Source organism: Melitaea cinxia, chromosome 29, assembly GCF_905220565.1.
Source record: "Melitaea cinxia chromosome 29, ilMelCinx1.1, whole genome shotgun sequence".
Classification (NCBI taxonomy): domain Eukaryota; kingdom Metazoa; phylum Arthropoda; class Insecta; order Lepidoptera; family Nymphalidae; genus Melitaea; species Melitaea cinxia.
In genome coordinates this window covers 2,264,776-2,290,403 of record NC_059422.1, presented here as the reverse complement: position 1 = coordinate 2,290,403, position 25,628 = coordinate 2,264,776, and the positions used below count along the sequence as shown (strand labels likewise).

Below are 25,628 nucleotides of genomic sequence, written 5' to 3'. Positions count from 1 at the left end.
ATAATAAAGCTTATGTTCGCTCAGCCGACGTTCGCATTAATAAAATATAAAATTACAGCCAGTAACACCCCGTATGTGGGCGTGTCTGAGCGGGCATCGTAGTACATCACTACGATGCCGCGGTGGACGCACGTATCCCGCGCTCCTATTCTAACTTTTTAATTTACTTTTTTTTCACGCGAGTGTTGTGGCCAGTGATTTGAAAAATTAAAAAAAAAACATTTTTTAATGTGCAATGGAGTCCGAACTCGAATCGCAGATTAAGAAAAAGGCTCCGAAACCTTTTTCGATAGAATCGTTGATCGGTGACAGAAAATCGCCGGAGATCGACATAGAGAATAATATATCGGAATCTTCTAGAAATTCTGAGGACGATGTCGGGGACAGACCTGAGGGTTTGGATAGGATGAGGTACTATTTGAACGCGCCATTTTTACAGCAGAATGTGAATTTTCCGTTTTTGCTCGGTTATCCAGAGCCGTGGTTGTCGAGAATGTTCTCTGTGCCTCCGCAAGCGCAGGAGAATAGAGAAGAGAAGAGAGATAGTCCGGTCAGTGTTGGAAGTGACATAGATAGTGATGGAGCTGAAGATAATACTCAAGGTATAGTTTTAATTACATTTATAATAAACTTTTATACTAAGCTTTTATCTCTATATATTACTAGCTGACCCCGCAAACGTTTCTTTGCCATATATGTTATTAACCCGCTTAATCCCCCGACCCCTTATAATTTAGGGGTATGATGTTGGCCGATTCTCAGACCTACCGATATGCCCACAAAATTTTATTAAAATCGGTCGAGCCGTTTCGGAGGAGTTCAATGTTTAACACCATGACACGAGAATTTTATATATTAGAAGATTACGGGAAGCAAAAACTTTGTACCCCTTTCTACGAAAAATGCGCGGACGGAGGAGTATAAAATTTCGCACACTTATAGTTTACATAGAGAAGGAGTGCAGAATGCTAATTTCTTTTTTACATTATGCATTAAAATACTTTAAATCAATAAAAAAAAACATTACACACATGACCATGTATTTGTCACACACACGTATATACTCTTTTGTTTATTATTATAGAAGTATAGTCTTTGACTACAGAAGTTTAATAATGTTTACACTTAGGTATAATTTAAATTAATTATGGTCGTATGTATTAACGCGTAATTACACATTTTACAAAATCATACAAGTGGAGACTGTCTATCTAGGACTGGTATACAATTGTTTTGATATTACGTAAGCATATTATTTAAATCTAAATAGCCATAAATACGCTGTATTATATAATCTGTAACTATGTTAAAACTATGTTTGTTCAATTTTTTTGTGGTGTAGGTAAAAAAATATAAAGAAAAATTTACTATGTATCTATTATAAATATCATTACATAGTATAAAACAAAGCCACTTCCCGCTGTCTGTATGCTTAGACCTTTAAAACTATGCAACGGATTTTGATGCGGTTTTCTTTAGTAAATAGAGTGATTCCAGAATGAAGGTTTATATTTATAATAGTAGAGGAACACTGATAGTTTATGCAACCTTGCGAAGCCGGGTCTCGCCGCTAGTAAATATTATAAGCCTGAAAAATTCGTTTTTTTAATTCTTTGTTAAGCGAGCTAATTTCAGAAAGTTATGTTTCGAATTAAAATATAATCATTGTGTTAGATAGCCCATTTACCGATGAAGGCTATAGGGTATTTTTTTCCTCAAATTAACTCGGATGAAACCGCGGCGCGCAAGTAGTTACCTCATATGTATTTAGAACTCTATATGATAGACTCTATACCTTATATGGTTGCTTGTAGACTACAGAGTAGGTAAGTTTCCATTACATTTCGCAATAATGTCTTTTTAACCGACTTTCAAAAAGGAGGACCCCAGAGAAATCGAGGGTAACTCGAAAATCCGCATAACTTTTTACAGCGTGTACCGATTTTAATGATTTTTAATTTAATCGAAAACCGATATTTATCATGTGGTCAATCTTTGATAATACGTATTTACTTGACTAATTTTTCGTCTACCTACGTTGTATTACTTGTCGATATAATTGAAGTCGGTTTTTTTTTTCGTTTGCCTGCAAACACAATTATTTAATATCTATTCAATATTCTGTAATTCCTTATAAAGTTAGAAAATATATATTAATTTTTATGTAATTTTTTAACATTCTCAGAATACATACACGCCATTAATTAAATACAGTGTTAAACTAATGCTTGAATTGTAGACTTTTAGAACTGAGGTAGAACATAGCAGGAAATTTCCTATTCAAAATATGGAGCAGCCCGACTGGGGTAGTAACTCGACCTTACAACACCAGAAGCATCGCAAGCGCGTTGCCGACCCAATCCCCAATCCCCGCAGGAGTTCTGGTCACCTTACTCACCAACAGGAACACAATACTGCTTGAAAACAGTATTATTTTGCTGTGATCTTCTGTAAGGTCGAGGTACTACCCCAGTCGGGCTGCTCCATATTTTGAGCAGGAATTTCCTTCTGTGCCCTCCCTCAGTTAAAATGGTATTTGTGATGTCTAATTTAAATTTGACGGACATCTACTTTTACTACTTGGTACTTTTTGACTAATCTTTGATAACGCGTATTTACTTGACTATTATTTCGGTTACCTACGTTGTATTACTGGTCGATGTACTTAATTGAAGGCGATTTTATTTCGTTAACAAGCAAACACAATTATTCAAAAACACGACCAGCTTTTTTTACCTACGATACATACATATAATCACGCCTCTTTCCCGTAGGGGAAGGCAGAGATCACTTCTTTCCACTTGCTACGACTACATACTTCTTTCGCTTCGTCCACTTTTATTATTCTAAATGAATAATAATAATTCTAATGAATAATTTACCTACAATGCCGTAGCTTATAGACGTCTGCAACACAAGGACCATTGCAAGTGCGCTACTCTACAACCCTACCAACTCTACCAACTCGACACTTCGAGCTCTGGCTATCTTGCCATAGCTTCACAACACTTCAGAGAGTTATTATTTACTCGTGATCTTGTGTAAAATATAGTTATTTTCACAGTCGGGCTGCTCGAGATTTTGTAAATTCAGTTTTATATAAGCATTCTATTAGATATTGTATGTAGATTTTATTTTATGTAATAGGATGGACAAACAAGCGAACAGTACCATTTGACTTGAACTTATGTTTACTGTGGGCAGGCAAAAGTAGTTATGTAGTGTGTAGCGCAACGCTCACGGCATTGATTTGTGGCTATTGCGCTGGTGTTCGCGGGTTCGATCCCCTCACACGATAAACATTTGTATTGGACATACAGGTGTTTGCCGTAGTCTGGGTGTCTGTGCAGTCCTTATGGGTCTCCCCACCGTGCCTTGGAGAGCGCGTTAAACCGTCGGTCCCGGTTGTTATCATACGAAGGCTGAAGTGTATGCATTCCTGGATTTTAAGGAAAAGGTGTAAATAGTAATAAGGATAAGGTTAAAAGATAAGGATTAAGATTAATAGGATATGAGGTACTTTATTATTTTCAAACTCCTTTTTATACCAATCAGGTTGACTGGAGGACATCCCTGTACCGTCGGTCTGTATAATTCGACCATTCGGTTGTTCCAGTTCTTATTTATCCATTTTTAGGCTTAAATCTATGGAAAATAAATTAGCATTTACTAAGTGACTGATGGTACACAAAATATTTGAAATATTTTTAAGCGCAGCATGTTGAAGCTTAAGATCACTTTTATTATTTCTCTTTGAGTATTCCATCTTAAACACACATATAGTTGGTCGGTTTGGGTAGTTTTTGCTCTTCCATCCACATTTGTATCCCCACAATATTCCCACAAAGATAGTTATTTTTTGGTCAGTTTATCTTCACCTTAAGGGACCCTCAAGATTAAAAAGAATTTCTAAGACACGTACCTTCCTCCTCCTATTTTCTTGGGTTATGGAAAGTAAAAATCGATGTGTATAACAAGCTATAAGAACATTATTCACACAAAAATTTTAATAAAATATTTGAAACGACAAAAATATTTATAATAAAACTAGCTTTCCCCGCATACGTTGTTTTGCCATATATGTCATAAGTCCCCCTTAATCCCCCCCCCCTCCCTCTTATAATTTAGTGGTATAAGAATGGATGTTGGCCAAGTCTCAGACCTACCCGATATGCACACGAGACGATGATGACACGAGAATTTAATTATAACATAAACAAAAAAAAAACAATAAACAATAAGCGACTTAAGTGTGACTAATAGTCTAAAACACTAGTCCCCAAAAAGGGCTTCACTAAACCTATTCTGTATTTAGTTATGTACTTCTTACAAGGTATCTTCTAAGTAGACTCTTGGACCCCTGTAGCTCGGGGGCAACCATAATTGACACGGCTGACACAACGGTAGTAATACCACTGGGACATGATTCTGCAATTTCAATCGGTTATCAATGGACAATCATTGGCGTTTATAGTAAATGGTGTTTTTATTGTCGAACAGTTTTAGTCTTATTGATATGACACTAGCTGGACCCCGCGGTATCACACGCGTTGATTGAAGAAGAAATAAAGCCTTTCTTCTTCTTAAAGCATAATTAACCTTCTATTTTAAATAGTTTAATTTTTTTAGTTGTGGATGTCGGTAGAGCAAGGAATTATCTATAAAACGATTTATAATTTATGTGGAGTAATTTTGAGATTTTTTCTCAAAAGGGAGGCAAACATCTTTACCTTAGCACATTAATGTATATGATTGGAAATCAATGAAACATGTTAAGCGATTATTACATGATTTAATAAATATTATATGTATATTTATAGTTATGTATATATTTCTGTGTCTTTCTCCTACATGAAGAAAGAGTCTTATACCTAACAGTGGAATATTACAGGCGTAATACAAAATTGTTGGCGAAAAATGATAAACGGTTAGTAAGTTTTACAAGCGCGCTGTCAGCTTACTACCACAGATACCTAACACTCCATAAGAGCAGCATTATATAGCTGTAAATCGCTAGTCAACTATTAAAAAAAACTTCAACCTCTAACGTATCTACTTATCATTGAAAAAAAAAGAAACGATTATAACTTGACAAATGTCATAAATCGACGCTAATTCGTATCGGCACTCACAAACGTACATACAATACTATTTCACGCTAATTACGTTTCAGAATCGAATATAATGACAGTGCTACAGATTCGAAAAAAAAAATGTCACGCCACTAGAACGCATCTGTACCATGAAATTGTGATTTCTGAACGCTACTAACAATTGTTTTGGCGCGAAATTCGATAACAAGGTGACAGCTGTCATTTTGTAAAGGAATATTTTCGTTTTAATTCTGATTTTTTTTTTGTATTGCCGTTTAATTTTTCTATTACTTCTATTAGTATGACATTTTAAATCTTTTTTATCAAGCAATAATTCTGATACCTTGTTGATTGATACCTTGTTATCCCTTAGTCGCCTCTTACAACACCCACGGGAAGAGAGGGGGTGGCTATATTCTTTGATGCCGTAGCCACACAACATGATGTGATGCATGATATAATAATATTACAAATTATAATATGCAAAAATTATTGAACTGAATTAGCTAACAATAACAAAATTTAATATTTTAATACATTTTTTTTTCGGTATATTATCTATTTTAATGTAACCTCGACGGTGTCAACCTGTGCGTTTATAAACAAAAAATTAAAAAAAAAAGTTAACACTTTACCAGCTAACCCGGCGCATTGGCGCTTTGTGCCAACTTTTTATTAACCGACTTCCAAAAAAGGAGGAGGTTCTCAATTCGACTGTATTTTTTTTTTTTTTTTTATGTATGTTACATCAGAACTTTTGACTCGGTGGAGCGATTTCGACAAATTTTCTTTTAATCGAAAGGTGGTGTGTGCCAATTGGTCCCATTTAAATTTATTTGAGATCTAACAACTACTTTTCGAGCTATATCTAATAATGCGTTTTTACTTGACGCTTTTTTCGTCGACCTACGTTGTATTATACCGCATAACTTTCTACTGGATGTACCGATTTTGATAATTCTTGTTTTGTTGAAAAGGAGATATCCCAAGTTTAGTACCATGATAAGGAAACTAGGATCTGATGATGGGATCCAAGAGAAATCGAGGGAAACTATTGAAAATCCGCAATAACTTTTTACTAGGTGTACCGATTTTGATAATTCTTTTTTGTTGGAAAGAAGATATCCTTAGTTTAGTACCATGATAGGGAAACCAGGATCTGATGATGGGATCCTAGAGAAATCGAGGGAACTTCTTGAAAATCCGCAATAACTTTTTATTAGGTTTACCGATTTTAATGATTTTTAATTTAATCGAAAGCCGAAGTTTATCATGTGGTCACATTTAAATTTCATCGAGATCTGATAACTACTTTTTGAGTAATCTTTGATAACGCGTAGTTACTTGACTATTTTTTCGTCGATCTACGCCGTATTACTCGTTGATGTAATTGAAGTCGGTTTTTTTTTCGTTTGCGAGCAAACACAATTATTTCTCATGAAATAGGTATTCAAACATATTATTTTATAAAAATTATTATATTCTTTTATAAAAACTTTTTGTATGACAAAAACAAACAATAAAATAATTTGCATTCATAAAAAAATATATATATCTAACTAATTCAGGTAGAATGGAAAAAATAAGATGGAGATTGATTGAGCCGATCGAGATAACAATCTCAATAAAATTTTGGAGATTGATGAACTAGTAGGTTGTTTGTGGTTAATCTTTAACTCGAAACGGTACAAATATCTTAAAAAATAAAAACTTATTCAATATTTGAGGAACCTTTTTTTAGAATTTTTTTTTAACAATCACAAAAAATATTCATCTACAGCATAATTTTATTTCATTTAAGTGACTTAGCTACGTTACTAACACAAGAAATATCATAAAGGAACAATCACAAGTATCAACAAATATTTTATATTTACAAGATAATATACCTAAAATCATCAGAATACTCGTATATCAAGATCACCCCTTGGATACTGCTAGAAGTGATTTAGTAGAGAATTTATAGGGAAGGGCATTATGGATAGGATAATATGAATAATAGATTATATTATGGACTAGGAGCTTAAAACCATTGAAAGGGATGTTTAGTTCTGTAGCTTCATTGGCGCCAAATTTACTTACAATGGGAGTTTCAGCGCACCCGGATAGTATCTTATAAATAAACAAAATAACTAATAAATGCACTAATAATAAGTAATAATATCCCACTACTGGCCATAGCCTCTTCCTCCATGTAGGAGAAGAATCAGAGCTTAATCCACCACGCTGCTCCAATCCGGGTGATGAAATTAAGGGATTCTATTAATTCTGCTTATCAGTGACATTTACAATATTTTACCATAATGTCACTAATGAAATTAAAAGTAGTTCTTTGTACTCAAACTAGAACACATTATCTATAACTAGACTTAGACTTAAAAACTGTTAATAAATTACGTCACACATTAAGGGGTCGACAAAGTGTGACATTGTGTGACAAGGGGTGAGGGAGTCTAAAATTTGTGACATCACATTTCAAAATAAAAGACTCGTTTATGTAATTGTGAGTTGTACTAAATAGAAATAATATAGAAACTGGATGTTTTAATTTTACGCTTCAGCCTGTAATATCCCACTACTGGGCATAGGCCTCTTTCCCATGTAGGAGAAGGATCAGAGCTTAATCCACCACGCTGCTCCAATGCGGGTTGGCGGATATATTCCCTACTATGAGTAACGATCGCTGTCAGGTGTACATGATAACAACCGGGACCGACGGCTTAACGTGCTCTCCGAGGCACGATGGGGAGACCCACAAGGACTGCACAAACACCCAGATCTCGCAAACACCTGTATGGCCAATACAAATGTTTGTCATGTGCGGGGATCGAACCTGCAACCGGCAGCGCAACAGGTACAATCCATGGCTGTGACCGTTGCGCCAAAGCGGCGTTGTTTTAATTTCAAAAACAAAATATTGTAGTATGAAAATGCTACATGAAATTATGGTCTCATAACGTCAAAAAATCGAGAAATTTGTGTGACGTAATTTATGGATGAATTATGGATGGAAAATGGTAAGAAACTCAATGAAATTAGCATACATTTCATCTTCTAAGCACAGACTGTCTTATGCTAAATGAAAACCGACCAGTAAGCCAAAAAACTTTGAAGTTTTAAATTACAGATATTTTATACATTACACACTAGCTGTGCCCGCGCCTTCGTCCACGTGGAATTAAACAAAAAAAGTTATTGCTCAGTTCCCAGAGTTATAAAATAAATTTCTAAAATAAAAGTAGCCCAACTTACTCCTTATTACATAAGTTATCTGCCAGTGAAACTGCATTCAAAATTGTTTCAGCCGTTTCAGAGATGATCCGGAACAAACAAACAGACAGACAGACAAAAATTGTAAAAAATGTCATTTTGGTATATTACCGTGTATACTTCCATGAATTTAGTAAAAGCGGTTATTTTAATATTACAAACAGACGCTCCAATTTTATTCATTTGTATCATCATTACAGCCTATACAGTCCACTGCTGGACATAGGCCTCCACAAGTTTACGCCAAAAATAACGTGAACTCATGTGTTTTGCTCATAGTCACCACGCTTGGCAGGCGGGTTGGTAACCGCAGGGCTGGCTTTGTCGCACCGAAGACGCTGCTGCCCGTCTTCGGCCTTGTGTATTTCAAAGCCAGCAGTTCGATGGTTATCCCGCCACCGGTCGGCTTTTTAAGTTCCAAGGTGGTAGCGGAACTGTGTTATCCCTTAGTCGCCTCTTACGACACCCACGGGAAGAGAGGGGGTGGCTATATTCTTTAGTACCGTAGCCACACAGTACATTACATACATACATACATTTGTATAGAAGTATATTATACCAACATAATGAACTTGCTACAAACTAGTAATGACGTAGAATTTAATTTTAAAAAATTATAGACACACTAAAAAGTACTTAGTATTTTAGTTCCTATTTAAACATACTATTTTATTTTTCGTAGATTTAAAGACAGTAGAAGTAAGTAACACAATATTTAGGTATATTTCACTGAAAAAAAAAAAGGTTTTATTTTAATTCAGTATGCTAGACGTAACCTTTTATCGAATTTTAAATGTTCCGGATTTCTAAGTACACGAAAACAAATATATCAAATATTTTATTTAAACAAATATTCGACTTAAAATTCGATCGCATGTAACAACAGTGTGAAAAATTTAAACCAACTCGATACGTGACCAACATCACTAGTGACGTCCGTTTATCGAATTTTACAGATAAATATCCGATTCGAGCGAAACTGCATATTAAAAGTTCACGAACGATTTAACTTCGCCGCTGACTTTCGAACGCACTATTTACGAATTCGAAATTTAAATTCCTAACGCGTCGAGCAGGAACTCGGCTTTATTCGTTTATATTTTCTTTTTCTTTTGTTATCTGTGGACTTTATTCGACTTTATTAAGGTTTGTATTTCGGTTGGCGCGTTCGAAATTTAGATTATTACGTTTTTACAATTCATTTGACGCGTTCGATAACTGTCAATGGTTGTCGAAGAAATAAACATACATATTTATTCGTTAAAGGGTTTTTTTATCGGAGTTTTTTCATGGAACGAACGAATGTTTAATTTTTTTTTTTTTTACTGAAACGCGATTGACACTCGACATTACTTTACAATTCCAAGTAATTTGTCTCATTTATTTATACCAAATCATTGTTTGTACAAAATTTATAAGCTTTTGTTTATTGTAATTTAAAGTATTTTAATACGAATATTCTGTGTGTACGTGTGATTTTTTTTAATGTAAGCTTTTAAATTTGTTTATTTATTTTTGTAATATTAAAAACGATTGATAACCTCCATTCAAATAGAAAAGTACACAGTTTATATCTATACCTCCCGTTTTTTTTCCATTTAAATTGCAAATTTTATTACAAATTGGCAAACGTTCGTTTAATAATTTTATTTACTAATAATGCTTATATTTGTGCAGTCCTTGTATGTTTCCCCACTGTGCCTCGGAGAGCACGTTAAATCATGACCTGATAGCGATCGTTACTCATAGTAAATAATCAGATATATCCGCCAACCCGCACTGGAGCAGTGTAGAGAATTAAGCTCTGATCCTTCCCCTACATGGACATGCTCAGCAGTGGGATATTAAAGGTTGAAGCGATGCTTATATTTACTTCAAATCTATAAATAACTCAAAAAGAATTAAAAAAAGTCTACTAGCATAATTCACATATAATATTTGTATGTATGACAAATATATTAAAAATGAAAATTGAAAAGTGTAATAAGTAATAACACTTTCAATAAATGAATATGCATTAATAATCTACAGGCCTGCAACATCGTTCACAATTACAAGTTTCGGCCATCATCTCAACAGTCCTTATCACATTTATATTCGAAATATTATATACACGTATGACATTAAAGGTTTATCTCGTTCACAAAGTACTGTAAAATATCCACACAGCTGGAAATGAAATAGACTCTTAAAAGAAATACTGGCATATTGATCTACTGAATTTAAAAAATTTAAAAGTAACATCTGAGTTTTTCAACACTTTTACTCCGTTGTAGTAGGATCAAGAAATTTTTGAACTGAAACTTCCTGTAAATGTCACACTGTAGGGCGAACACTTCTCCACCTGTAAAGGGTAGTGTAACGTTTATTCTTCACAAAAAATAAATAAATAAATAAATATCTTATACATTCACCTGTTATTAGAGTAATCATCTTAATGTTTTTGTTATAGATATGACGGATATAGCTTCATGGTTTTTTTTTGTCTATAAACTTAGATACTAATAGTATATTACAACCAAATTCAGGTAGAAATGAACTCCTCAACACGAGGAGCAGAAAGCAGGGTTACTACAAACTGGCAAACAATATCCGCGACTCTTTTCATATTAACACATTTTGACTTTCATCTCCTACCGAAAGGGACCTGTACTGAATTTTGGGAATAAGTGTATATAGTGTCCAAGCTTGTAGTATTTAATAAAAAAACACACGCGGATAATAGAAACCTTACACTATCTAATATATAAAATTCTCGTGTCGCGGTGTTTGTAGTTAAACTCCTCCGAAACGGCTTGACACAAGAATTAAAGTGGTATATATTATAAGTTTTATATATAAGTTATATCAGTTTTGACATCTTAAATGATTACAAGTAACCCTCCAAAATAAATTCCAAGATATCTTCAATGTAAATGTGTCATTTTCTTTACATATATAACCAAGTGTCAGTCTATCGCACTTTACTGCTGGACATAGGCCTTCCCAGTTTCGCGCTAAGCATTCCAATTTTCGCCTTCAATATTACGTAGACGTCCGTCCAGCGGGACGGAGGATGTCCTACACTGTTCGACAGCGCGCGGCCTCCACTCCATGACACGTCTGCTCTAGCGGTCATCCTGCAACACATACATACATAAAATTCAGATATTCAACGGAAAGACATTAGACATTCTTTTCAAAATGTCTTCATTGTACACAATTAGATTTGATAGACTTTGTATTTTACTATGGAAACACAATTTTATATTATACTATTTATTATATAATAAATAATTATAATGTATGGCGTCAGTAAAATTTTCACCATTAGCCAATACATACTACAGCACTATAACGATACGATATGATTCAGCCTGTAAAATCCCACTGCTGGGCATACGTAGACCTTTTTATTCATGTAGGAGAAGGATAAGAACATAATCCACCACGCTGCTCCACTTAGTTGGTGGAAATATTTCCTTCTATGAGTTACGATCGCTGTATCTGTGATAACCGAAACTAACAACCTTACGTGCTCTGTATGACACGGTGGGGAGAACCACAAAGACATATATTCAGACCGTAAATAAATATTTATGCAAGTACAAATATCCATCCCGAGCAGGAATCGAACAACCGTCGATGTTTAGATCCTTACACGGCAGTCAACCAGAGCGGTATAGATAGTCAAGTAATATTAGAAAATGCTTTAGAAAATGCGAGGCAAAGTTGAACTTTGATTTATGACTTTCTTTTGTTATTCTTCATGAAGTCCAAAGATTTCTAAGTGATTATAACTTTTAGGGAAGGTCAAAGGTTGAATTGTATTTGTGAAAATGTTTATGAACTTCGAAGTACAAGGTACCTATATATTCTTATTTATGGAGTTCACCTAGGGCTGTCATGTAAATCGTAGAAATTAGGGACAAAATTATCGCCCCTAAAATTAAGAAGATTATTTATAGTTAGCCAATTTTTTTATTATAATTTTAAAATGGTTAATTTGTAATAGCCTTCTAGAAACAATTTTTTTACATATTTTATTGCATGTTTTTGGACGACGCGTTGGCGTAAGTTTTACAACAATGATCTTAAACATCTATTTTAATTACCAATGTTTTTAAGCCATGCCAATGTTTATTGTGATCAGAATGTTAGTGCTTGCGTGTTGTTTGTTTTCAGACAGTCAGGATCCACTTCCTGTAGTGAGCCATTGCATTGAAAGTGTCTTTAATCGTACAAAGTTGTATATTATTAATTCAAAATATGGATTAATATATGTTTGTTACTCTTTCATGCAAAACTGCTAAACTGAATATAATGAAACTTGGTACGTAGATAGCTATGAGGCCCATACCAACACATAAGCTACTGCTTAATCTGACATTTCCACGTGAAGGGAAATAAAGTAGATAAAACCGAGTGAACAGCCATAACTTCTACAACCAGTTGTAATAGTTGTTTATAACTATCGAATAAGATATTTAATAGAATTTAGGAAAAGCGGTTATTTTAATATTACAAACAGATGCTCCAATTTTATTCATTTGTGTAGATGTATATTATACCAACATAATGAACTTGCTACAAACTAGTAATGACGTAGAATTTAATTAAGAATAAGATATTTAATAGATAATATAATAAGAATAAGATATTTAATAGAATTTAGGAAATTGTGTTAAATTAAAAAGCTTACTAGCTAATACATAAGCCAATTTATATAGTTCAAATTAATTCCATATAATACTAAAATAAAAAACCTAAAACATCAGCATCATAAAGAAGCCAATAAAAATCGGTAATTTGTAATAAAAATCGGTACCCGTTGTCCGGCACTACGAACAGCGATAAGGCGGAGCGCTGACTGAGCGGCCATCGTTTTTTATCACGAGCTTGATTGCTAGGGGATGAAATTATCGTGGAAAGTCTCAATTTGTACTTATTTTAATGGAATTTTAACTATATAAATAAAAATGATTTATCTTTTCCTTTCGTTATTGTCAGAATAAAGTTTGTATAAAAGAAAATTAAAAATAGTGATATATTCACAAAAAAAATGGACATACAAAGTTCACTGGATTAGCTAGTCTTAAATTTACAAATTAATATGAAATAATTAACTGATCTCGACTTTTACAATATTTATAACTTTAGATTGTTATACCTAATATTTTATGTTGTTAAATGTAATGTCGTCGAATCGATCGATCGGTCGATCGATTGAAAAATGTATTAAATAAGATTTATTTAGATTAATAAAATTATAATGCGTAGACATTGGTAAAACAGGAAATATTTAAAAAAACGGGTTGCTTTAGACTATATGACTGACGTAAAACTTTTTTAAGCTCCAAATTGGAGCAGCCCGACTGGGGTAGTACTTCGACCTTACAGAAGATCACAGCAAAATAATACTGTTTTCAAGCAGTCCTGTGTTCCTGTTGTGAGTAAGGTGACCAGAGCTCCTAGGGGGAGTTTAGGGTTGGGTCGCCAATGCGCTTGCGATGCTTCTGATGTTGCAGGCGTCTATAAGCTACGTTAATCGCTTACCATCAGGTGAGCCGTACGCTTGTAGCTCCATCTTACTAATATCTCCCTCCCAATTTCTGTCCGCCTCACCCGATCACACTTTTCATAACGCTCTCGTGACACATTCACCAGCTTAGTCCCCAAGTCAAGCGTGCGTAAAGAAGTTTTATTTCTTGAACTTTTTGAAAAAAAAAACTAACTGCAATACTTCGACAAGTAATACTTTTTTTTAGGTAAAGGAAAATAGTCAAGTAAATACGCGTTATTAAAGATAACTCAAAAAGCATTTTTTTTTTTTTTTTTTTTATTATAAATTTTGATCCACGGGCTCAAAATGCCCGTGCCTTTGTTTATCATGCATGCATTATAATACTACAGGCGCTTTTTCTACTTATTATACTACAGATCGACAGTCCTGTGACTGCCTAGTAAAACTAGGACGTGGTCCGACGCCGACGGTTTTTTTTTTTTTTTTTTTTTTTTTTTTTTTTTTTTTTTTTTTTTTATATTATTTTTTATACAGTTATTATTTGTTTATCTATGTATAAGTTATCTATTTCTGTTATTTACTTAAATTTCACTACATAACTATTTATTTATCTATTTTTTTATTTTATTTTATAGGTACATCCACAAAATACATATGGAACATTATATATAATTCACTATTACATTATTATCTAATATGTATCCCATCACGGGGTACACAACATTCCACAATATATTAATGCCGTGTAGCAAGTATAATTAAAATTACTTCGCATAAAAAATTAACAGTAAAGATACTACTTGTTAATAATAAAATTCATTTAAAAAGGTCATCAATCAAATTTATATAAAGTGTAAAGTTGAGATAATATTAATAATCAAACTTAGCTTAACTAAAATTTAAATAAATATATCAACATGCAAAATAACTGCTATTTGTAACTATTTGATAAACCAAAAGGATATAAGAATTTATATATTTATATATCTACTTTCTTATTACTATATCATGAGCCACGCCTGATCCCAGCATCTTGAGCAGAGCCCTTGCCAACGACATATCACGCTTGTGGATGGTTCTTTTCAGGTTGTGCTCCAAGATTGTTTTTGTCGAGGCACCCAGCGCTCGGCTAACGAACCTGCCGATTGCGTCATCACCGTCGTCAGTGTAGTAGACACAGGTGTTAGTGTGTCTTGTTAACGCTACTACCGCATGAGGCACACTATCGTGGATTTGTAGCCTCTCGGTCTTTGTCTGGACGATGATGACCTCGCTGTAGGTTTGCCCTTGTGCTTCATGAATGGTCATGACGCGCGATCCCTCTCCAGCACCGTATCCCTGGTCCATCAGGAATTTTTTCTCTTCCTGCGTATAGACCAAGTATAGGGTGGCCTTTTGAAGTTTTAGTATTGGCGCGCCAGTGTATCCATTCATTCTGAGGGAGTGGATGGTGGGATTTGACGAGTACATGTTTATATATACCTCGCAGATGGCATATACAACGTCCATGGGACTCCGGTATGTGCAGGACAACTCACGTGAGATGTTGATTGTCAGGTAAGGTCTACAGTACCTTATTTCGAACAGATTTTCTCTGTCTATATAAGGCAACTGGTTGACATCTCCGATGAGAACAACTTCGCTTGCCCCCGAAAGCCGAGCCGCCATTACTATAGCTCCAAAATGGTTCATAAGGGCTTCGTCCACCGTTAAACGGTTACATTTCGTGCCCTTTTTGAACCCATTTGTTAAAATGGAGGCCATAGTACGTACCCTAGACCTGATTTTGTCGCCAAAGCGGCGGGCTAGTTTCTCTTTAAGATCTTTGGCAGCTTCGACTGTCGTGGTAACTACTATTTCTACATTCTCATCGAAGTTCCTAACTATGTGTGTCGTTTTTCCGCACCCAGGTACCCCGTTTATCCACTCCAGCTTCGGCAATTGCCAGCCCACGAGGCCCGCGTCGACATCAAGATCAACTGAAATGGATTTTGCCATCTCAAGCATCCTGTCATCCAGCATTACTCTCGTGCACTTGGCAACCACCAAAACCGGGTCCCTCGGAGGTGTTAAAAATTTTGGTGACGTGTTTTCCCGCCCCGCAGCCTCGGCCGTGCCTACAAAACCACCCGTGCCGCTATAGGCTGCCATATATTTTCCTGACATGTGTCCTTTGATAACCTGGGACGTGTCGTTATTATATATGGCTGCCTCTGCCTCATCGAGCAGCACCATTAGCAGACCTTCGCTGCCTCGCTGATGGGCCTCCAAGATCTTTTTGCATGTGGCCAAGTTGACTTCTCGATTGGCTTTTACTATGGCTAGGAATTCAACCATTGCGTTAACAGCATGGTCTAGCGGGTTCGACGCCGGTCTTAGCCTGGGCGGGGTTATTTGTCCCTTATCGGCCCTAGTTCGGTGAGTTTTCGGCTTAACCGGTTTTCCTAGATGGTCAGCCCTCAGAAACTACTCAAAAAGCATTTGTAAAATCTCAATTAAATTTAAATGGACCTATAATACAAGCACAAGCTTCAATTGAAAAAAGGATCATCGAAATCGGTACACCCAGTAAAAAGTTATGAGATATAATACAACGTAGATCGACGAAAAAATAGTCGAGTAAATACGTATTATTCAGTGATCATAGCAACTTATTAGTATTCTAACGGTAACAGCACACACAAACCCGTGCATAAAAGTAATCATAATAAAAATATGGGTATTTTACGAAGAATTTTATCCTTCTTGTGTCTGTTGATTTATTTACTTATTTATTGACCCAGATGGTCATCTGTGAATTTGTGAACTCATTTTACATTCTAAAAGTACCACTTACCGTTTAACTTAACGAATGTATTATCTTATCTGTGACATATCTCTGATTTAACGTCAATAAATCTGCGCTTCGATCGTGTGTCTAAATGTTTATTTTAAAATTCATTCGGTACATAGATTTATATTAACTTAAATCAAGACCAAGACTAGGGTTTTTATTTTACACAACTAGATCGGCAACAAGCTTACGACCCATATGATGGTAAGCTGTAGTGTGCTAGCTCCGTAGACTATAGACAACTGCAACGCTAGGAGAATCGCAAGCGCGCTGCCGATCCTACACCTGACTCTTCCCAGGAGATTGATTGGATGTGATTTAAATTCTTGAGAACTTTTTTTATGTAATTAGTTCGCAAAAACGCGTACGGCTTACCTGATGGTAAGCGATTACCGTAGCTTATAGACGTTTGCAACACCAGAAGCATCGCAAACGCGTTGCCGACTTTAACCCAAATACCACCCAGGAGCTCTGGTCACCTTACACACCACAGGAACACAACACTGCTTGAGAGCATTATTATTTAGCTGTGCTCTTCTCTAAGGTCGAGGTACTTTTTTTCTCCAGATTTTGAACAGGATATTTGCGTCTGTGACCTAACTCGGTTATGTAACGTTAACAACAAATTGTTTCGTATATCGCTACATTTTTATCCATGTTTAACTAACTTTTCAAAATTCTTTGACATAAAAATTTGGGGTATGTCTGTATTATAAAACGATAGTTCTATAATACATATATACCAAACTATCACTGTATCAGCAAAAATATATGTCCCCGCAAAATTATCTCAATCCCGTAAATAAAACTAAGTAAGAAGTCGTTAGGGATAACCATTGAACTACTGGCTTTGAAATACACAGGTCGAAGACGGGCAGCAGCGTCTTCGGTGCGACAAAGCCAGTACTGCGATCACCAACCCGCCTGCCCACCGTGGTGACTATGGGCAAAACACATGAGTTCACGCTATTTTTGGCGTAAACTTGTGGAGGCCTGTGTCCAGCAGTGGACTGTATAGGCTGCAATGAAAGAAGTTGTTAATCGCTCATACATTTACTTATCTATATTTTAACTGTTAAAATTGACCTGTAAAATACCGAACACTACACAGCATTTTATCGATTTCAATTTTGATACAGGACTCGTTATAGACTAGTGTAATACTTTAAAATGATCACTTAATCACCCTGCGGTCACCAACCTGCCTGCCCAGCGTGGTGACTAAGACAACATACATGAGTCCATGCCATTTTTAGCGCGAACTTGTGGAGGCCTATGTCCAGCAGTGGACTGCGATAAGCTGAAATGATGATGAATGATGATCACTTAATATATGGTTTTATAATTTCAAATCATTAAAATAAATCTTAGAGAATAAGTGTTTCCATAAAAAATTTAAAATCAATAATCACTTTATTCGAATGTCCTTCAAAAGCATCTTCGAATCGTAATTTTATAAATTATTTTTTTTAAGTGATTATCTTCTTTCATATAAAAAAAAATGAATGTTGCTAAGCGCATAACTCGAGGATAGCTCGACTAATTCGGCAATTTTTTTTTGTATGATCCTTAAGGCCCACGGAAGGTTTTAATAATATTGGCACTATTGAAGGCCATTAATCAAAAAGAAGAAGAAGAAGGTTTTAATAATAAATAAAAAAAATTACTTTTGACTTTTGACAGAACGGTGTCTGTCCGGGCAGCTAGTTCTTTATAATAATTGAAGCTACCACCGATTCGGAACGTAAATTCTGCAGAGAAGAATTGGCAAAAAACTTCACAGTTTTAACAAATCTCATTTGTTTCCTTTAGGTAATGAATCAGAAGCTGATCAAGAAGACACAGACACGCCGAGAGAGAACAAAGCGAGGCGACGTAGGACAGCCTTCACCTCGGAACAACTCCTCGAGCTGGAGAGGGAGTTCCACGCCAAGAAGTACCTGAGCCTCACTGAGAGGTCACAGATAGCGTCCGCGTTGAAGTTAAGTGAAGTTCAAGTAAGTAAACAAAAACATTTAAAAAATGCTAATATAAATTAGTTTAACTTACAAATTCGGTCGTCGTTTGTTCCTAAGGTCAAATGTATGTTCGTATTGTAAGTAACAGCATTGACATAGCTACGTTGTAACATACTAGCTGTGTTCTGTGGTTTCACCTGCGTTTATATGAGGAAAAGCGTACTAAGATATTAATTATATAGGCTAACGCCTTCCTCGGTAAATGGACTGCTGCTTCAGCCTGTAATGTCCCACTACTGGGCATATGCCTCTTTCCCCATGTAGGAGAAGGATCAGAGCTTAATCCACCACGCTGCTCCAATGCGAGTTGGCGGATATATTCCCTACTATGAGTAACGATCGCTATCAGGTGTACGTGATAACAACCGGGACCAACGGCTTAACGTGCTCTCTGAGGCACGGTGGGGAGACCCACTAGGACTGCACATACACCCAGACCACCGCAAACACCTGTATGACCAATACAAATGTTTGTCATGTGCGGGGATCGAACAAACAAGTACAATCCATGGTTGTGACCGTTGCGCCAACGCGGCGTCAAATAGACTACCTAACACAAAAAGATTTTTTCATTTCGAACTAGTGGATCCCATGTAAACATGTCAGCTTTATAATATTAGTATAGATTTTAAAAAATTGAATTAAAGTACCTACATTTTTAAATCAGGGTTTCATTACGCGTGAACTACGCACACTGTTGCCTAAGCCAGCATAATATCATGGAGGTATGCAGTACTAGAGTTGCGATCTAGAGACTCATAACTTGGTATTTCAGATTATGAAAATTAAAATATTTACAAATTTTTTGTTCATTAGATCATCGTGGCTGTGCCCACTTTTTTTTTATGTCAAAATTTAGAAAACTTTCTTAACGGCTACATGTAATATAATTAATAATAATAATATAATTATACATAGAACTATGTACGTATGTAAAATAAATCTGATTATTGAATAATTATTATCACAGCTTAAATTTTTTTTATATCATTTCTAACAAATAGATATAATGCATATTAGAGTTATTTTTCGTGCAAATAATTGACAAACATTTGATTTTTTTTTTCTTATTTTAAGGAAACTAAAGAGATATTTGATTTTTGTTCTAAATTAAGTATAAATTAAGTAAAAATTTTCCGCTTGAGTTCTACAATAGCTAATAGAGACTAAATTGGCACTTAATTAGGCTTAAATGAATAATAATAAACTTTGAATTCCAATTTTGAATAGCAAAACTTTTTCTTACCAATTAACTTCTTTTGAGTTGAGCACAAAATTAATCTAGAGTTGTTTGAAGGTAAATGTTTAATATGAAGTCTGCAAAACTAATTATTTCTTCATATCTGAAGATTTTAATTTAATTTTTATTACGTACGTAATTAGGTCCTTACTAGATAACATGTAAATCGTCTTTGCAATACAGGATGCCCTAGTATGTTTTATGTATTTGAGCTGATTCTAGAGATGTTGTTAGTTTAAAAAACATTACCTTTTCTAAGATTTTCAAAGACCCGACTGTTTTTTAAAAGTATTAGAACACTTTTAAAATATAGTCGGATTGGTTCAGTGGTTCTCTAGTTACTAAATATGTTATCAAGCTCAAAAGAGCTTAGTAACATATTTTGCGATTCATTTTTATTTATAAAGGTTAATTGTAAAGACAGTAATTATAACTAAGGTAGGGCACAGCAGGAAATTTCCTGCTCAAAATATGGAGCAGCCCGACTGGGGTAGTAACTGGACCTTACAGAAGATCACACCTAAATAAAATAAATAAAAATAAAAATGTTTATTACTCAGACAACAAAGAGGTCCATAATTGTTAGTAAAAATAAAAGATGAAAGCTTAATAACTAATGTTAGTACTTAATAACTAAAAGTGACTTTGTAATATCACACAAATGCCTGAGTAGTGGACAGTCCCTGCTATCGGCGATATATCTCTCGACCTCACTGGCTAGGCCCACAGGAACGAAGAGTCGATACGTGTGGAGCCAGTTCGGTTGCAGGAGTCTCTCGCATTTTAGAGCTATGCTACGAATGTTTGACGAAGAGTCCATTCCGGGTTTCAAATGAAGTTTTCCTTGTCCAGGACCCTAATGATTTTGGGCCAGGTTTATCCTTCGGTCGCCTTTACGACCCCCACGGGAAGAAAGGGGGTGGTGCTATTCTACTCGGCCGACACCACACGGTATCCAAACGGCACAAGGCCAATCCAAACTAAACTGGACTGAAACAGCCTAGATGCTTTCTGCTGCTGCGCCAAGGTCTTCTCTTACCCAGAGTAACAATCGTTTTCAGAAAAATAACCGTGGCTGACCGGATAGTTACCGGAATGATTTGAATCTATATTATATTATATATATCCCATGATCGTCGATGTTAATGAATCTTTTCGTACTATTACTCCGAAATATAAGTTTTAAGCTATTATGTTTTCTTAATTCAATAACATTTGCAGATTTTTTTTTGGCTAAACATAATCCATACGTAAATGAATAACGAATATCTTGGGAGACATTCAATCTGTATGACGTATAAAATGTTAATTTGACCAATTAATTTAGTTATAAGTTTTAAACTTTTAGTACCTATAAAAAAAACAATCAATATATTATTTAATTATTGTTCCAGGTTAAAATATGGTTTCAAAATCGACGAGCAAAATGGAAACGTGTAAAAGCAGGTCTAGCGTCCGGCAGTCATTCTACCGGTAAAAACGGATCCGGCACAAAAATCGTCGTCCCTATACCCGTCCACGTAAACCGATTCGCCGTCCGGACGCAACACCATCAAATGGAGAAACAGAACCTACAATACAAACTAGACAGAAACCAACCATTACCTGGTAGTTTACTACATTCTCAGACATCTGCGTTTTTATCGGCAACCAAAGTGAGTGATAATCGACACGAATCGGTAAATTTGATAAATCGCAACCCTATGTATGACGCGTCGAGATTGATGACCCCGGCTGTCAATTTGAGATTCACAAATCAAAATGGCCGACTGAGTTAATTATTTCTTTTAATGTAATATAAATAAGTGATAAGCAATTGCCTAAAATAATTATTGTATTATAAAATTAATATTAAAGATTGTGTGATTATCTTGTATTTTTTTTTTATTTCTTTTAAATACTTTTGTGTAAAATCTGTGATTAGACAATCACAAAAAAAATATTTAAACACGAGTAAACAATCATGGCTTACATTTTGGTAGGGATGAAGGAAGAATAATACTATGTTGTCATAACATTTCATACCTAAAAGTACAAATACAGAAAATTCTAAATTTGTCAATCAATAAACTGTAAATTTAAGATTTAATATATGCGAATAGAGCTATCTCATAAATATAGTAAATAAGATGGTAAAAAATGATAATGCATTAAAAACTTTTTAGTGACGGATACTGTCATCTGTCTAATAGCGTTATACAAAACTGGTACAAACATAGGCCCTTAGTTTTGTAGGAACTGTACAGATAACTTATGTGATATAAGTCTTTAATTAATTAATTTATTTATTCAAGGCTTATCAGTGCAAGGTACACAGACAACTATCTAGCCTACGTACAATTTTAAAAAAATTATATATATAGATATTTCAGCCTATTGCAGTGGCCTATGTCCAGCATAGTGCTGGACATAGGCCTCTCCCAGTTCGCGCCAAAAGTCACCACGCTGGGCAGAAGGCGGGTTGGTGACCGCAGGACTGACTTTGTCACACCGAAGACGCTACTGCCCGTCTTCGGCCTGTGTATTTCAAAGCCAGCAGTTGGATGGTTATCTCGCCATCGGTCGGCTTTTTAACTTCCAGGTGGTAGTAGAACTATGTTATCCCTTAGTCGCCTCTTACAGCACCCACGGAAAGAGAGGGGGTGGCTATACTTTTTATTGCCGTAGCCACACATTTGCAGCTAATTAATAATGAATAAATAAATAAATACTTCACACTCAACGGCCCCCAGTAGGATTACCTCCTATGCTTCGGAAAAACAAACAATACACAAGCACAAACGTCCAGACCACGGGAAACATCTGTATGGCCAATACAAATGTTTCTCATGTGCGGGGATCGAACCCATAACCGCCAGCCACAAACCAGTGCTGTGACCGTTGCGCCAACGCGTCGTCGTAATTATAATGTAATTCTTTTTAAACAACTAAAATTAAATAATTAATAACGTCACACTATTGTGTCCATATTAATTCCTACACCTTTATTTCAAATAATACAAACAAAAAATACTAAAATATAAAGTAGGTACACTTGATTTAATCGAGGTTAAGAACGGATATTAACGGTTCCGATTTATAACATTTCCATATTTAAATGTCACTTTTCATTAATAATAATTTAAAAAAACACTCAAAATGCGCATGTCATCAATAAATGTATATTACTAGTACTAACCAAGGTTCAATATAATTATACTATACTAGCGACCTTCCCGGCTTCGCACACGCTGATACTAAATATAAAAGAAGTACGAAAATTATAAAATAAATATTTACAATGTAAACGCAAAAAAAATATTGTTTATTTACGATATCACATTAGAAACCTCTAAAACTATCAGTGTTCCTCTACCATATTGCGCATGTATTAAGTGTAAACCTTCCTCTGGAATCATTCTATTTACTAAAGAAAACCGCATCAAAATCCGTTGCGTAGGTTTAAAGATCTAAGCATACAGACAGCGGGAAGCGACTTTGTTTTATACTCATTCATTGGCCTTCGTCCGTCTATTGCAGACGATTAAGAGAGTGTCAGACAGAGACTGTGTCGCCTAGGACACTTTTCAGGAAAACGCAGAGTTGCCTCAGCTCTGCGCCACTCTCTCGACCTCACTGGCTAGGCCCACAGGAACGACGAGTCGATACGTGTGGAGCCAGTTCGGCTGCAGGAGTCTTTCACATTTTAGAGCTATGGCACGAATGCTTGACGGAGACTCCATTCCAAGTATCAAATGAAGTTTTCCTTCTCAAGGACCCTGATGATTTTAAGCCAAGTGTATCCCTCGGTCACCTTTTACGACCCCCACGGGAAGAAAGGGACTGGTGCTATTGTACTCGGCCGACACCACACGGCATGTTGTATACTATGTAGTGATTATTTGAAAGTCATTTTCAGTCATTGATAAAAAGTGACTGTTTTTTTTAACTAACAATAACAAATACTGTGTAATGTATTCTGTCTCACACTCTCCCTTACATCGATGTGTTTGCTTCTTTATCGTGACGTATTTTCGTTTCATCGAGTTACAAATCACAACGATTTTTTTTTATGTAACTAGATTGGCAAACAAGCGTGCGGCTCACCTGATGGTAAGCGATTACCGTAGCTTATAGACGTTTGCAATACCAGAAGCATCGCAAGCGCGTTGCCGACCCCATCCCCAATCCCCCCAGGAGCTCTGGTCACCTTACTCACGAACAGGAACACAACACTTCTTTTGTACGGTTGAGGAACTACCCCAGTCGAGCTGCTCCATATTTTGGGCAGGAAATTTTCTGCTGTGCCCTACCTCAGTTAAAAAACTTTCACTTCAATATAAAAATATATAGCCGGTGGCGGGATAACCATCCAACTGCTGGCTTTGAAATACACAGGCCGAAGACGGGCAGCAGCGTCTTCGGTGCGACAAAGCCAGTACTGCGGTCACCAACCCGCCTGCCCGGCGTGGTGACTATGGGCAAAACACATGAGTTCACGTTATTTTTGACGTAAACTTATGGAGGCCTATGTCCAGCAGTGGACTGTATAGGCTGTAATGATGATGATGATGATATAAATAACTTGAAACAGAACGATATATTCAACAGTCACAGGTCACTATGGTAATAAGGTGCATTGTTATCAAGAAAATAATTACACATTGGAATAGGAAGACTAATTGAATATGTATATTTAATTTAAATGACAAAATCATTAATGTTAATGATTGATGAAACCTCGATTGTTTGGAGTTTTGGGAAATTAACGTTTGTAGTGATGTCAATGAAAAATAAAAAATAAATATGCAAGTGTGTGTGTACTTATGTACACACGTAAGAAGTTATACTTCATTGGCTAGCTAACGTCACGTTGCTAACTTCTTCGGTGACTAGCTAACTTCAGGGTGTCGGTTTTTTTTGTGACAGTGTGCGCGCGCATCGTAGAAATTTACTCTCATCAGTTTTCCCTAACGCCCCAAAAGTAGTATTACTTAAAAAAAACCGACTTCAGTTTACGTCGACAAGTGTAGTGCAATACACATTATAAGGGATAACTCAAAAACCACTCGTCTGATTTCGATTAAATTCAGTGGGAGCACACACTCTATTATTTAAAAAATCATCAAGCTCGGTACACCCAATAAAAAGGTTACACGGTAAAGGTTTACACATAAAAACAACATACAGTCGAATTGAGAATCTCCTCCTTTTTTGAAGTTGGTTTAAAATGACAAAAAGTAATTAAAAAAGTAATACACGACAGACCTTATATTTAGTTATATTGTTCTGAGTATCTCACACACATTATGCAATAGATAAGTAGGTACATACAAATATGGCCGCCGGTGCCGACGGACACCAACAATACCGACTTCAATTATCAGTAAATATCAATTAACACCGACAAGTAATACAACGTAAGTAGACGAAAAAATAGTCAAGTAAATACGCATTATCAAAGATTACTCCAAAAGTTGTAATCAGATCTCGATGAAAATTTAAATGTGACCACATAACAAACATCGGCTTTCGATTAAATTAAAAATCATCGAAATCAGTACACCCAGTAAAAAGGGATCCCATCATCAGATCCTGGTTTCCTTATCATGGAACCAAACTTCCCTAGTTGTCCCATTGGGATATCTCCTTTCTAACAAAAAAAGCATTTTGAAAATCGGTTCATAAACGA

At 35.6% G+C, this 25,628-nt stretch overlaps 1 protein-coding gene across 1 annotated transcript; it reads left to right on the top strand.

Moving 5' to 3' along the window:
- The first annotated feature begins 235 nt into the window (after positions 1-235).
- On the top strand, positions 236-21,804 carry LOC123667825 (homeobox protein GBX-2-like). Its single transcript, XM_045601665.1, has 3 exons — positions 236-602; positions 18,512-18,696; positions 21,352-21,804. Exons 1-3 carry the CDS (start codon positions 236-238, stop codon positions 21,733-21,735), a joined length of 936 nt encoding a protein of 311 aa, XP_045457621.1. The 3' UTR covers positions 21,736-21,804.
- Positions 21,805-25,628: the final 3,824 nt, after the last annotated feature.

What these genes read in the sequence shown, in the direction of transcription:
- LOC123667825 (XM_045601665.1), top strand. Translation starts at nt 236, where the DNA reads ATGGAGTCCGAACTCGAATCGCAGATTAAGAAAAAGGCTCCGAAACCT. An exon ending in AGCTGAAGATAATACTCAAG is followed by an intron (nt 603 to 18,511) that starts GTATAGTTTTAA and finishes TGTTTCCTTTAG; the next exon opens with GTAATGAATCAGAAGCTGAT. An exon ending in TGAAGTTAAGTGAAGTTCAA is followed by an intron (nt 18,697 to 21,351) that starts GTAAGTAAACAA and finishes TTATTGTTCCAG; the next exon opens with GTTAAAATATGGTTTCAAAA.